At 45.2% G+C, this 14,751-nt stretch overlaps 1 protein-coding gene across 14 annotated transcripts in view; it reads right to left on the bottom strand.

Moving 5' to 3' along the window:
- LOC119176042 (uncharacterized) overlaps positions 1–14,751 on the bottom strand; it is a 475,621-nt gene that overhangs the window by 332,472 nt on the left and 128,398 nt on the right. For 13 of the 14 annotated variants that reach the window (XM_075881071.1, XM_075881080.1, XM_075881083.1 and 10 more), the window contains 2 exons: positions 3,393–3,520; positions 92–400 (listed from right to left, as the gene is read on the bottom strand). The exons of the other annotated variant lie outside the window; for it this stretch is intronic. In XM_075881071.1, coding sequence (XP_075737186.1) covers positions 92–400; positions 3,393–3,520 — 437 coding nt within the window. The remainder of the gene's footprint in view (positions 1–91; positions 401–3,392; positions 3,521–14,751) is intronic. 14 annotated transcript variants of the gene reach the window in all.

The following is a 14,751-nucleotide window of genomic DNA, read 5'->3' as shown; positions in this document are numbered from 1 at the left end:
AGGACACACACCTGTCGGTCTACCGGGCACACATCCCACTAACACATGTCATTACAGTGTTAGTGCCAACCATAAACAAAGGAAAACATACCTTGCCCTCGTCCTGCTGCCTCTCTCCTTTGAGACAATCCTCATCATCATCTTCCTTGTCAAGACCATCCTGTAGCTCATCTTCCAAGCCACATGTGCCATTGTTAATGCCACTATCATCATCTAGGTCACCCCTGTGTGATCGTGGATGCAATACAATTTTTCCATCAAAGTCCTCTTGATCAGAGTAAGGTTCGATGCGGCCTGTACTGTCTAAGGAGTCAGCGGTGACCCCATGACCACCTTCCAAATAAGTGCCAGTGCCCCCCTCACCAGCTGTAGACACGGTACTTGTGAAGTCTCCATCCTCCTGGACAGCAGCAGATACACATGTCATGAAACTTTACGCAGGCAAAAAAAAATGAGCTTGTGGGCAGCATTAAAGAGCCGCAAAACCAACTTTGAAAACTTTCTAAAATATTAGGTAAACGCACACATTAGGTTACGACATTGAGTTTAGAATGCCGTAATGATCAACAATGCGGCATGCTTCAGCGCTACAAGCTCTGGGTGCTCTGTAAATTCTAACAAGCAGACTTTTCTTCTATCTGGGCCTTTTGGCATTCCTCAGCCCAGCAAGATTCAGCAGAGATGATGACACATTGCCTAATCATCATTAGATACCTACAACCGACACAAAAGTGTTTCACGCTTGCCGTAATGACAACAGGCATCACTGAGTGATGTTCCCACACTTAAATGCAAATATATACCCTATAAAGTGGCCGAAGGGATGATTGCCACCTTAGCTAGATGGTAGAGCATTTGATGCGTTATTCAAAGGATGCAGGTTCAATGCCTGCTGGTTCCAACTTATCTTTTCGTCCACTTTTCTTTGTTCACATTTACACTACCTCTAACAATATCCCCTATAGTTTCCAACGCATCACTGTTCATCCTCATAAACTTGTTACCAATATTCATCAGCGATGATGATTGTGAGGTTTAACGTCCCAAAACCACCATATGATTATGAGAAACATCGTAGGGGAGGGCTCCGAAATACTGACCACCTGAAGTTCTTTAACGTGCACCCGAATCTGAGCACACCGGCGTACTGCATTATCGCCTCTATCGAAAATGCAGCCGCCACAGCCAAGACTCGATCCCCCGACCTGCGGGTCAGAAGCCTAGTACCCTAGTCACTAGACCACTGCGGCGGGCCCAAATAATCATCATCATCAGCCTGACTACGAATGAGGAACTATATAGACCCTAACAGACTATGTATGAAACCATGCCAAGATGGTGCAGACACTTCAAGACAATGTCGCCTGTCTTTTTTGCTTGTATCTTTCCACTTTATCAAGAGCTTTCTCACTGAAAAAGCTACTTTCTGTTATAATAAAAAGCATTTTGCTAAGTAATATCATTTTTCCTAATTAGGATCTCTTTAACTCGCAGGGCACTACAAATTTGATAAAGAAAATTGTTACAGGAAGCAGTTTAGACATACTTCCTACATCACATGTTTCTCGATGCAGCCATAAAAACACATCCACAAACCCCTCCCACACTATTCTCACTTACATTTACATCCCAATTCTCATTGAGTGCAGGCAACAGATGAGCATAAAAGCTCTCAGCTACCATATGTGTCCTTAATTGAACCTACACTGTGATGTTCTATATCCAATGAGCCCTCAAAAAAGAAAAAGAAACAATGATGGCGCAAGTCTCATCCACCTGCTCCAAACCACTGGTATGTTAGTAGAAACAAATCCATCCACAATTGCTCAACAAGTGATAGTTTTAAAGGAGCCCTGACAGCAAAAGATTTGTTTGTGATATTTTTAGTATTTATGTATTTATTTATAATACCTTCAAGGTATGAATAAATTTTAGAGGGAGTGAGGTCTACTTAACAAAAAGAAAGAGAAAGAAAGTATAACAGTAAAGTTACAGAATTAAAAAAATTTCGAAAGGATATTAGAGAACATCAAGCGAAGTAGTTACAAGCAATGTAGAAGAAACAAACGAGCAATGTTGCAGTAGGCTTGATAGGACATTTTTAAATGCAGTTGTATTGGTTATATCCGTTATAAAGGCAGGTAAACGGTACCAATCTCCTGCTGTCCTAGGAACAAATGAGTTAGAGGCTGCAGTAGTAGACAAATATGATATGGTAACCTGATGATGATGATAACTCTGTGCGAGTGAAATGGAGCTGGGTGTACAAACAAGGAATGAAGTGCGGGTTATGGTAGTTGTTAGGCATTACATCCACTACGGACAGCTGGCATCACCTATCGTGATGTTGTGCAACTATTCGCGGTTGAAGAGAGTGGCTGCAAGGGGAACGGAGAGGATGGTTGGGGCGAGCGCGAAGCGGTTCACGAGGCATCAGTTATGTAATTTCTTCAAATCGTTAATAAATCAGTTGTTTGTCGTTCAATCAGTCTTGTCATCGTATGCATAAACCCCTGACATGGCGACGAGGACTTAACAACGAACCTATGGTCGATGTAGAGCTGAAGACGAAGCGAGAAGATAACACTGTACGTACCGAGGCCTAGAAATAGCAAGTGCAGCCAGCGACAACGACCAGTATAGAGACCGACCACACCGAAGTGAAAAACTCCGCGCTGATCGCGGACGAAGTAGCTTTCGGCACGAACGAGCTGAAACTTACGACGCCTCAAGGTATTTTCGAAGACAGCATCTCTCCAACTCACTAGACACGCACGGACGCCATCCAAATCAAACTCTGCACAGAACGAAACGCAAACGGAACAATGGAGCTCGCGATGCTCAACACTACGTTGCAAATGATGGCGCGACTTCTCGAAAGGCAGTTGGGAACACCGCCAGGCACATCGAACAACAACGCCACCAGTGCTCAGCTGTAAATAACTATGACACCAGATCTCACGGGAACACTGCCGACCTATTCGGAAACTGAATCAGACAACTTCGCTCGGTCTGAGACTGCCGTAGAATCAATGCGCGAGTGGTGCGCATGGACTGAGGCAGCAACAATCAAAGCAGGAATCTCGCGACTTAGGGGCCACACATCCACTCGGCACCAAACTACCGGGCACCTCCACACCGACTGGACATCATGGGTGACGGCATTAAAAACTGAATTTGAAAAGCCTCTCCTGTTGTGTCAATGGGTCGCCTACGTCGACGCAAGAGCTCAACGAGAGAACGAAACTATGACAGACTATATGTACAGAGCCGAATGGCTTCATTGCCTTGTGGCTCTATATTATATAAAATATTGAAGTATTATAAAAAATACCTGTACAAACAAGCAATAATCATAAAATCATAACCCTCTATCAATTGCTCATCAATACCTCTGCAAGGGAACGTTGTCGCAATGAAGAGTAACGGCTTGGCTTGGCTTCAGATTGAGAACTTCCTACAGGGCCTCTCCTAGGTGTCACTGTAGTTGCCCTGTTCCTCTTCAAATCTGTGTTATCACCTTAAATGAAATGAATTCAATCATTATTATTTATGAAGCGTTTCTGCGCTGAAATTGCTGGTGATGAAAAGTAAACAATAAAAAGCTATTTTTAACTTTGGAAAACTAAGTTTTTTCAGAAGCAAAATGCACATTGTGCACATGAAGCAAAGGCCATTTCTGAAGAGAAACATACAGTTTGAAGAAACATATTCCACAAGTTACAATATATAGGCAACATAAGTTCCATAATAAATGCAAAACAAGAAATGACTTTGATTAACATCAATAAACACTGAAAGTCTAGGCAGCACTGTTGAATGAATAAATACTGACTTCTGATATCTCATATTCCCACGTCCTTATTTGTACCTGCTATGTGCAGACAAAGGCAATAAAGATGATTGATCTGGTAGCGCGAGTGTCTCTTCTAGTACAACACACAGGCTGTGATTTCTATTTGTGTTGTCACCAGTGAAACTAGGCACAAATATGGATGCACCATCATTATGGACAGAGACGCTATAATAATTGAAAAATTAAAGTATTTAAAAGCCAACTATGGCGATTTTTCGACTATGTCAGGGTAATGATGATTCTATGTCCCTGAGACACTCTTGCCACGAGTCTAACAGCTGAAATGATAATAATATTAATAATAATAATAATAAAAATAATTTATCCTCAATACATGGTACAATACTAATGCACAGAAAATTCGAAAATACTTTTAATAAGCAAGAAGGCAATATCAAAACCACACCAAGCTCACTGCCTACGTATGACATACCATTTGGTAAGAGCCGGAAGTGGTATACAGGTCCTGCCGGTGCGGAGTATGAAAACTGTGAAAGCCAGGTTGTGCGAACACTCGAGGGAGAGGCAAGCGCGCTGAGCAGAGCCAGCCAAATACAACAGAGTAAAAAAAGACTACCGTGCCAAACCCTGCCACGGTTGCCTTGTGACCAGCACAGTAAACTTGATAGCGGGAAAAGTTGGTAATGCCATCGGCTGCGTCATTTCCGTTGACATGCCAAACATGACGTCACACAGACACTGTTACAAATAATTCTGGCAAGCCAGGAAAGCGCTTTGAGGTAACCTTTCAAATTCATTTACATACAATTAGCACATCTCTTAAGCATGTAATTTGGCATAAATGACAGAAATAAGCAAAGGAACATACACAGCAATTTTCATTGAGATCCATTCACCTGAAAAAAATCGCCGTAGTTGGCCTTCAAATGTTTTTACATGATATGAAACTCACAATAAATTCTAGCAGGTAGAGCCAGTTGACGCAGCCCGACCTTAGTTTTAAATTCTGTCACTAGTGCCCAAACTGTCATAAAAAATAATTTAGGAAAGTACACACAATGCAAACTCTCTTAAAATGGGTCATGAATCACCCCTCATGCTTGGCGTGATGAACACCTTGAAATGAGACGGTTGTATTGTGATTTTAGTTTCAGTTTTATTCTGTTCTTTGGACCCGAGAGGGCGCGTTGTGTATTTGTCTCTTTCCTGTATATATGTAGGTGTCCTGAGTAATAAAGGCTTCTTCGAGTCCATGTTATGGACTGTTCATGGTCGCTCTAAAGACACTACAATGGCTACAACGTAAACTGCAAGTATTGCTGCTTCGCAACCGTTTCCAGGCTCCGCTCCGCAGATATATTTTTTTCGCAAGTGTAACCAGGGGCCAGCTGCACGAGCTGTTCTGGGTTGACCCCGCAACCGTCATTCCTGCTCAGCTCTGGCCGTCCAGCCCTGCCATGGGAACAGTGGCACCGCATGTTCGAGACATGCCTGCTTGCTTCTGGAGCTACCAAACTTTTGCAGGAGTGACGCAGGGCCATCCTCATTCACTGCCTTGGAACGAAGAACAGCGCATTTTCAACACGCTACCAGCCGATGCAGCTACAACCCCAACTGCGTCTGCCGACAAGTCCCACGCAACTGGCACGCACACTGCAACGAATGTCTATGACGTAGCAATCACGGCGCTCGGGCAACACTTCGCGTACACTAGCAACGTTGTCGTAGAACGCCATCAATTCCATCGTCGATCGTCGGTACCAAAGTACAGGTGAATCTGTTGCTGGCTTTGTCGCGACATTGAGGGAGCTCACATTATTTTGTTCTTTTGTTTCTGAGGACGATGCTTTTCAATACCAGTTTTTAGCCGGCGTTTCATCAAATTGTGTACCCGAGCGTCTCCTACTTGAAGGTTCTGTGCTTTCATTCACTAGGGCAGTTTGAGCATGCGAGCGAAGAATCAAATGAGTTTTATGCTTCTGTACAGCCTGTTTTGAAGCATTCACATACGCATGCTAAGCACTCATTGAAGAAAGGAAGTGCATGCACGAAAGCAGAGGATAGTCCGTCAACGCATGATAGAATCTCACTTGCATCGCAGAGTGGTCCTTCTCATTCACCGCATTGTTTTCATAGTGACGGAACACAAAAGTGCAAATTTCTGATGTCACGTTGACACTTTTAGTTGATTCGGGCTTATCCGTCTCTATTCTCTCCGACGCAGTGTTCACTGACAGGTTTCCTAACGTGTCACTCTTACCTGCTCCCCGCGTTTCCTTGCTTGATTATTCAAAACATGCAATCTCTGTACATGGCTGCTTCTGGGCCGACGTTATTTTGAAGGGTCGAAGTGAGTAGCTCCTGTTCTATGTTGTCCATCGAGGCACTTCTTTGATTGGCCTTGATGGCATAAAGGCACTTAAGATACATATTGAAGTTGTGACATTGCAGTGCCTTCAAATGTCCATTTCTCCTACGAGAAGTGTAGTTGAGAATATGGCACACTTTGATGTTACTACAAAGGACACGCGGTGCAATTATGGAAGCCTTCCACCAGTTCTAGAACGTGACTTTTCTGTGCTTTTCAATTCTGAGCTTGACCTTGCTAAGGCATTCGTACACAAAGTTAAGACACGTCCAGAGGTGGAGCCGATATCTTCGAAGCTTCGCCGTCTTCCCTTATCTCTTTGGGCACAAGTGTCTGCCGAGCTTCACAGGCTCCTGGACCTCGACATCATAAAAGAGTGACGCTTCAGAATGGGTTTCTCCTATTGTCGTTGTTGCAAAAAGGTTGACAGTATCAGATTATGTGTCGACATTCGTCAGTCAAATAAGGCCAATGTTCCTGACAGTTTTCGATTACCCCACACAGAGGAACTTCTTCTTGCCCTTGTAGGTGATACCGAATTTTCTAAACTAGACTTGACCTCTCCATACCGTCAGGTTGTCTTGCACCCTGATAGCAAGGATCTCGATGCTTTCATTACCCATGAAGGTCTGATCCGGTTCATAAGAGTGTGTTTTGGATTGGCTTCTGCCCCTGCAGCCTTCCAAAAGTTGATGGCAACAATTCTTGATGGCTGTTCAGGAGTCCTATTCTACATCAATGATGTAATTGTATTTGGAAAGACAGACCATGAGCACCTTCTGAACCTGAAAGCTGTCCTTCGGAAGATTAAGACAGCAGGCTTAAAGCTATATAACAAATGTATTTTCGATGCTCGGGAGATGACCTTCCTTGGGCATAAGGCGACTACCAATGATATCGCGCCACTTCCAGAGAAGGTAGATTCTATCGTAAAAATGCAAGTGCCAACAAATATAGCCACCTTTTGTTCGTTTCTTGGTTTGGTAGAGTACTACTTCATGTCTGTCCTTCGGTTGGCTCAGGTGATGGAACCTATGAGGCACTTACTACATCGAAATGAACCTTTCATTTGGTCAGCAGAAGCAGACAGAAGTTTCAAGAGAGTCAAAGAGCTCCTTTCATCTAGAACAATACTGAATATGTTTGACCCAGCAATTCCGGTGATTGCGTCGACTGATGCATCGGACTGTGGGCTTGGAGCAGTATTGCAGCAGAAAGATGGGCGTGAACTGCGCACGATAGATTTCGCATCCCGCACACTATCACCTACAGAACGAAAGTATTCGGTCGTTGAACCCGAAGCGCTTGCATGCATCTGGGAATGTGTAAAATGGCATACCTACCTTCGTATGTGCCAGTTCACACTTCAAAGTGACCATCAAGCATTGGTTTCTTTGCTGGCATCACAAGGATCAGGACGACGTCCACTTCGTATTGCGCGCTGGGGTGCAAGGCTCCTCCGCTACAATTTTCTTGTCGAGGACGAAAAGGTGTCGACGAACACTGTACCAGACGCTCTTTCTCATCTACCAAGCCCTACTTCAGAAGCTTAACTTGGGACAGATGATGACATTGTCTCACTTGTTGAGCCTGATTGAATCTCTAAAAAAGAATTCAAGCAAGCTGTTTTCGGTGACGTATGCTTACAACAGGTCAAATCTTTTGTGATGAATTCTTGGCCATTTTTCAACATGCGTGAAGAACTTTCAGTGGTCGATAACTTATTGTTGCGTGCAGAGCAGCTGGTTGTTCCTTAATCTCTTTCTGCCCAAATCATCGCCACCACGCATAAGACGCATCAGGGCATCACGCGCCTGAAAGCAAAACTCCGCAAACAGTTCTGGTGGCTTGGTATGGACAAAGAAGTCAAAACAGCCGTAAAGAACTGTAGTGTGTGATTGAAGGCAGATAAGTCTGTGAAAACATCACCAGCCCCCATGCAGCCCGTAGAATGGCATCAGCGACCATGGCAAAAACTTTGCATTGATATTGTGGGCCCCCTTGAACATGTGCCTCAGAACAACAGGTTCATAATTGCACTCGTGGATTATCACTCAAATTGGCCCAAAGCTTATTTCTGTAGTAGCGTGTCCACAAGTACAGTCAAGGAGTTTCTAACCAACGTATTTTCGCGAAAGGGTTTTCCTGAAGAAATAGTCACTGACAATGGGATGGGCCACAATTTATTTATCATCGATTCACAAAATTCCTTCACAATCGAGCCATTCGCTTGTCTCATTCATCAGTTTACTATCCTCAGGCTATTGGACAAGTCAAACGCTTTATTCGAACTCTAAAGAACTATGTACAGGTGTGTCTTCTGGAGTGACAACCGTTCCACCAAGCAGTAACTGAGTATCTGGGTGTATACAGATGCACCACATGCCACAACCAGCGTTGCACCAGCAGTGTTGTTGCATGGCAGGATGCCCCGAAAAAGGCTACATGTAGTAGGCTTTTCTGCACCAGCTTTTGAAAAAGATACAGCTAAAGAGCTCTCACGATTACGCCATAGGATCAAGGAACAGCAGCAAACATGCAAACAATATGCGGACCGCAGAAGAGCTGCCAAAGAGACTACAATCGCAGTAGGTGATTTTGTTCGTGTCAGGAAGCAGTCTATTCATTTCAAAGGTGATAGTGTCTTTTTATCGCCAACAAAAGTTGTGAAGAAACAAGGACCTTCCTCCTTCTGGCTACAAGATGGTAGGACCTGGAACGCCGCAAAACTTGCCAAAGTTCCTCAAACGAGCCAGTTTCATCTTTCTGAGTGTTCCAGTGAGCTGCTGCTACTTCCTTGCGAGTTTGCAGTGCCGTGTTATTGTTCTGTGCCTACTTCTCCGAACATGGTGCAACCACATCAGTCTCCCGTTCTGCAAGCTTCTCCTGCCAGGTTGCCCCACTTAAGCCTTCTGCTGTGCCAGCTGTTGCGGTGCCAGTGCCACAGCCTACTAGTGTGCAACAAACCTCATCTGGTCCTGTGCAGTCTCAGCCTGTGCCGGCGCAGACTGCTGCCACGCAAGCTACAGAGCGGCCGCAGCGAGAACGACGACCTGCTGCAAGGGTGAAAGACTATGTGTCGAAGTAGTGCAGGTGTACATTGTGTATATAAGAGTTCTCTATTTGTTCTGCTGCAAGGGTGAAAGACTATGTGTCGAAGTAGTGCAGGTGTACATTGTGTATATAAGAGTTCTCTATTTGTTCTAACCCCTACTAACACCACTAACCTCTTTAAATAAGGAAGGGAAAATTTGTAATGTGATATTATTTTCAGTTTCGTTCTGTTCTTTGTACCAGAGAGGGGGCATTGTTTATGTGTGTCTGTCCTGTATATATGTAGGTGTCCTGAGTAATAAAGGCTTCTTCGAGTCTATGTTTCGACCTGTTCATGGTCGCTCTATAGACACTACACCCACCTTAGTTTCAAGTTCTGTCACTAGTGCCAAACTATCATAATAAATTAAGTTAGGAAAGTGGACACAGTGAAAACTCTCTCAAAATTGGTCAAAAATCACCCTTCACGCTTGGCGTGATAAACACCTTGGAATGAGACAGATGAACCTCAGGATTACATGGTCAAAAGAATTCTTCAAGGAGCGTAAGTAGGACTGGAAATATAACAATCACTATATTTGCCTCACACCGTTCTACTCAACTTGCTTCATTCCAAAAGAGGGCAGCATCGTTTGAGGTGCCCCACCCAGTGCATTGCATCACCTTGCTTATATGTTTGTGGTTTTCTTTTTGGGTAGCAGTAGCTGTGCGGTCTGGTGTGGTGTATTTACTACTTTCACTCAGAGAAACTGGATGGCGTTTCGAGCGCGCACAAATGAAGTTGCCGCAAGCCAACTCTTTTGTCCCAGAAGAGAGCGCCCAACCACTTATTCGCCGTTGGTAAGCTAGCGTCTTTTTTTTTTCTTTGTATACTATAAACTGCTCAAGCTGACTAAGAAGGTTTTCAAGAAAGACGTTTCATAAGAAGTTACTTCAGAATCGTATCAAGTTTTGCTCGTTTTACTAAAAAATAAGAAGTGAGGTATGATTGGGAACTACCTGCATATTTGTGAGCTCCTCTACAAAAAGAGCCCAAAGGGCAGGCTAAGAGTATTCCTTTGCTGTCGCCATATGTTGGCAATAGAGCTGGCTACATGCAGATTTTGTATGAGTAACTATGACGAATTGGATCCTCTGTGTGACATGACATAGGTGCAGCTATAACAGCATCAGCATTGCATAAATCAGCAGATACACCCGACCACCGGTATCGTGATGCATGTGTTCATTACATGCTACCCTATTAAAAAACCCAATGATGTTGCCACTGCAGTGCCTTCCATAATTATTGGACTAGTGTGGCATAGGGCATAGAGTTTCCCAAAATTAACTAGAGGGTACTCCCGTGCTGTGATCGCTCAGTGACAATGGGAATGATGGGTAGTACACAGATTTGCCTAGCCTTCGTATTTGCGGGCGGCGAATCGCACATGTGGCTTTGTTTATCGCTGGTTTTGGTTTTCTTTCGAAGAAAAGAACAAACAGTTTTGAACTTCGCAAGCCAATTTGAAATGATAAGCCTAAAAGATTAAAGTGGTAAAGTGCAACTGATAAACTATTGCTGATTGTTCTTTCGTGACAAAGCAGCTTCAAGCCATGCAAATCCAAAAGGAATGTAAAGTATGAAGACTAGGCAAATTCGTGTACTACCTATATTTCCCATGCTCGCTAAAGCGCCATGCGTTGCAGCTCCCCCAGACACTAGTGCCAGAGTTCCTTCTAGTGTACATTTGGAAAACTATGGCACAGGGTACTAGAAGGGTGCCACAGTGGGTGCATCGAAAAATAGGCCAGAGATGACGTTCTGACACAATGCAGCATGCCACAGCTTGTACAGTAGTATGTGCTGGCTGTGGTCCTATCAACAATATTAACATGAGCATGTAGTGGGTTTCTGGCTGTCGCGTGGCTAGTGTCATCATATTTTGTGCGTGTCGAAGGATTTTGTCGGTGAAAAAACGACAACGAACTCTTGCTGTTCGATCGAAGCCGTTCTGCTGTTTGCTACACTGTTACTTGCACTGAATTTATTACCTTGACAAACTGGTAGACGTGCTAGGGACAATCCAAATTCGCTAGTTTTAACTCAAGCCGCTTCAAGCTTCTGCCACCATTTCAACAATTGTAGAGGAAAACCTGGCACTTCGCCACAGCCGTCGCTTGCTAGGACTATCTCCTGACCTTGGTCCTTTGAACTTGGCAAGAATGACCACCACAACAGCAAGTCAGACGCAAGAGAGCATCGTAGACGAACTCGCATTCACCCCAGGCGTCATCTGCACAGCAAGCACCCCGAAGCCGTTTCATGGTGATGTATTCGAGGACGTAGATGACTGGCTAGACCAGTTCCATCGGGTCGCAGCCGCCAATGATTGGAACGACACCAAGAAGCTTCGCTACGTCTATTTTGCACTTGAAGTCTACGCTTGGATCTGGTATGAGAACCATGAGTCGAATATCACCAACTAGCAAGAATACCAGCGACAGCTATGCCAGGCATTCAGAAATACCGAAAGGAAAGAAAAGGCCAAGCAGGCTCTGCAGAGCCGGGTTCAGAAGCCAAATGAAAACGTGGCTTTGTTGTCGAAGACATGTCACGCTTGTTTAAGCGTACTGACGCAGAATGGATGTAACAAAAAAGTTCAACTCCTCCTGTGGGATGTCAAGGAGCAACTTTTTGCTGGACTCATACGCAAGCCCCCAACCACTGTCGATGAGTTCCTCACGGGAGCTACTACCATGGAACAGGCACACTCTCTACAGTAGGACCGCCAAGCTTCTATTGCCAGGGTGTCAGCTTTCACCTGTGGACAGGACTTATCAGCACTCCGCAAGCTTGTGCGGAGCGTGATCCGGGAGGAGCTCGAAAACATCCATCCCACTTCTGCTCACCCAAGGTCGATGATTCTGGGAGACATTATTCACGATGAACTCAGAAATATGACCTAACCATTGCTCCCAATGCGTGCGGAAGCTCCTGCTCTGTCTTACGCCGAAGCATTGAGGAGTCCTCAATCTTCCACTGGGCGCCGGCCACCCTCTACTTTCTCACCATCGCTCCATCAATTCCCACCTGCAAATAACTACGTGAGCACTTTCCAGTATGACGTTCCGCGTGAAGTCACCCGTAAATCTGACGTATGGCGCACTTTTGAACACAGGCCTACCACAGCGGCGAAGCAGGCCATGTGTACCGCAAGTGTGCGTATTGCAGGATGAGCCTTCAGGAGTTTTGCCTTAATGCGCATAGACCCAGAAACAGGGAGCGTCCTCGCGAGATTCAGCAATACCTAGCAGCGCAGCAGCCGTTTCCTCCTGCACAAAGCCACCGGCCACGCTCACGTTCTCCTCGGCACCTCGGCTCGCCTAGTCGTAACGCCACGTTCTCTGGTGTACGGAACAGGTCCCCAAGTCCTGGCCCACGCCAGGAAAACTGAGGCCAGCGACCTCTAAGGGTAGGGCCGCTGTTGACCAAACTGGCAAACATCCTCTGCCACGACACGTTAAAGACACATATATTTCTGTCACGAAATTTTCTGAACGTGACGCAGTGATTTTCGCCGATATTTCTATAACCGTCAGCAATCACTCGATCACTGCACTCGTAGATACTGGCACTGATTACTGCGTTATGAGTGGTGACTTCATGGCTGCTCTGCGAAAAGTGGTGACGTTATTAAGACGATGGTGTTCAAGACACTGCGATCAGACTCAACTCCGTCTTTAAGGTATAAGGCAAAAAATACTTGTTTATTTAACTGCGCTCGGATGGCGCTCTGCTGTAGCTTGTGCATCCCCGCGTCTTTTGCTCGGGCTCTTCTTCTTTCTCGTTTCCTTGTCCCAGCCCAGAACGTGAGAAATAATCAACATTCTCGGCCGCGCAAAGTTAAACACATAGTTCAAGTGGGTACAGTCTTTGTACCGGCCTTATCACAAGGTAACCGCCTTTCAACTTGATTTTGAAGGAACGTATGAGACCGTCGGTACTGCGGTACAATTCCGTGACCCTTACAAGCTTCCATAGCAGGAGTGGCGTGTTGTCTGCATGCACGAGAACGATGTCCCCTTGCTTCAATGCTGTATTTTATTTCGTATCAGCAAAGTGTGCAGATCGTAATTGCAACAGGTATTCTTTTTGCCAACGCTTCCAAAAACTTTCAACCTGCAGCTTCTTGTAGTTGTGTCTGCGTATGGCGTCTGCTCATTTGGAATTACTGTCGACTTGGTCAGCGGTTGCATACGGTATGTAAGTCAACCTTCGTCCAAGGAGAAGTTCGGCTGGTGTCAAAGTGCAAGGTTCTCCTGCATCTGTCTCGATGAATGTCAGAGGCCTAGAGTTTACGACTGCTTCGACCTCCGCCAGCACTGTCGATATTTCTTCGTAGTTCAGACGAACTTTGCCGATAATTTTTCGCAGCGGAAGCTTCACTAATCGTACTAGGCGCTCTCACCATCCACCCCACCAAGGAGCATTTGGTACAATAAACTTTCACGAAATGCTGTTGCCGCTGAGGTGACCAGCGACATCCTCTTCAGAGAACATTCAGTGTAGTTGCTTTATGTCTGCCGATCTCTTGTGAAAGCTTCGTGCGTTGTAAGAATAGATCACCCTAGGTAATCCTCTCCGAGTTGCAAATCATCGTAGGCACAGCAGCAAAGCCGCGGATGTCATTTCCGAGACAAGCTCGAGATGCGCGGCTCAAGATATGGCGCACGTAAAAAGTGCAGGCATTATGACTGGGTGCTTGACATCTTGAGTGGAATGCATGAGGTATAAACGGCCTCTAGCCCGAAAAATTCCGTCTTTGTCTACGTAAAGGTGTAGTTCAGAGATTCGAGATGTAGACTCGACTGGTTGGCCATTGGTCAAAGCGGTGAGATCTTCAAGAAAGCCTTGCTCTTGTGTACATCTTATCCAATACTGTTCAGCGTTGAGGATTTTTGTTGCCACAAGATGTCCCGTATGATCCGTCCTTTTTCTGCATCAGTCAGTAAATCTGAAAGCCCACGCAGTGACTCTGAGTAGGTGCTGAAGATTGTTGTACCGTTGAATGTCGATTATGGGAACTGAGAAGTGTGTCATTAGTGCGACGTGGACTGTTCTAACTTCACTTTGGGTGGCTTCCGCTATGTCTAGTTCACTGAACTGTAGGGGCCATTCACATATCGGTTTAGTTAGCCATCCGCGACTATGCCGCCGTTTTGAGCTGCACAGCAGTCTTTCAAGCATCGTGCCACGCATGAGTAGGTCAGCTGGGTTGTCCGTTCCAGGACAGTATCTCCACTTTGATGGATCTGTAGTGCACCTAATTTCATTGACTCTATTGGCTACGAACTGTTTCCACTTTTTGACGTCACCTTTTATCCATGACAACACAATGGCGGAATCTGTCCACATCGTGTAGTCAACTTCAACATTCCTCAAAGCACTTTTCACGTATGCTAACATTCTTGAGCCGATTAAGGCAGCCAGCAGCTCCAATCCTGGCAGAAATGTCTCCTTAATGGGTAC

The sequence above is a fragment of the Rhipicephalus microplus genome, chromosome X, assembly GCF_043290135.1.
Source record: "Rhipicephalus microplus isolate Deutch F79 chromosome X, USDA_Rmic, whole genome shotgun sequence".
Classification (NCBI taxonomy): domain Eukaryota; kingdom Metazoa; phylum Arthropoda; class Arachnida; order Ixodida; family Ixodidae; genus Rhipicephalus; species Rhipicephalus microplus.
The sequence above is the reverse complement of the archived record's forward strand: the minus strand, read 5'-3'. Positions and strand labels throughout refer to the sequence as shown.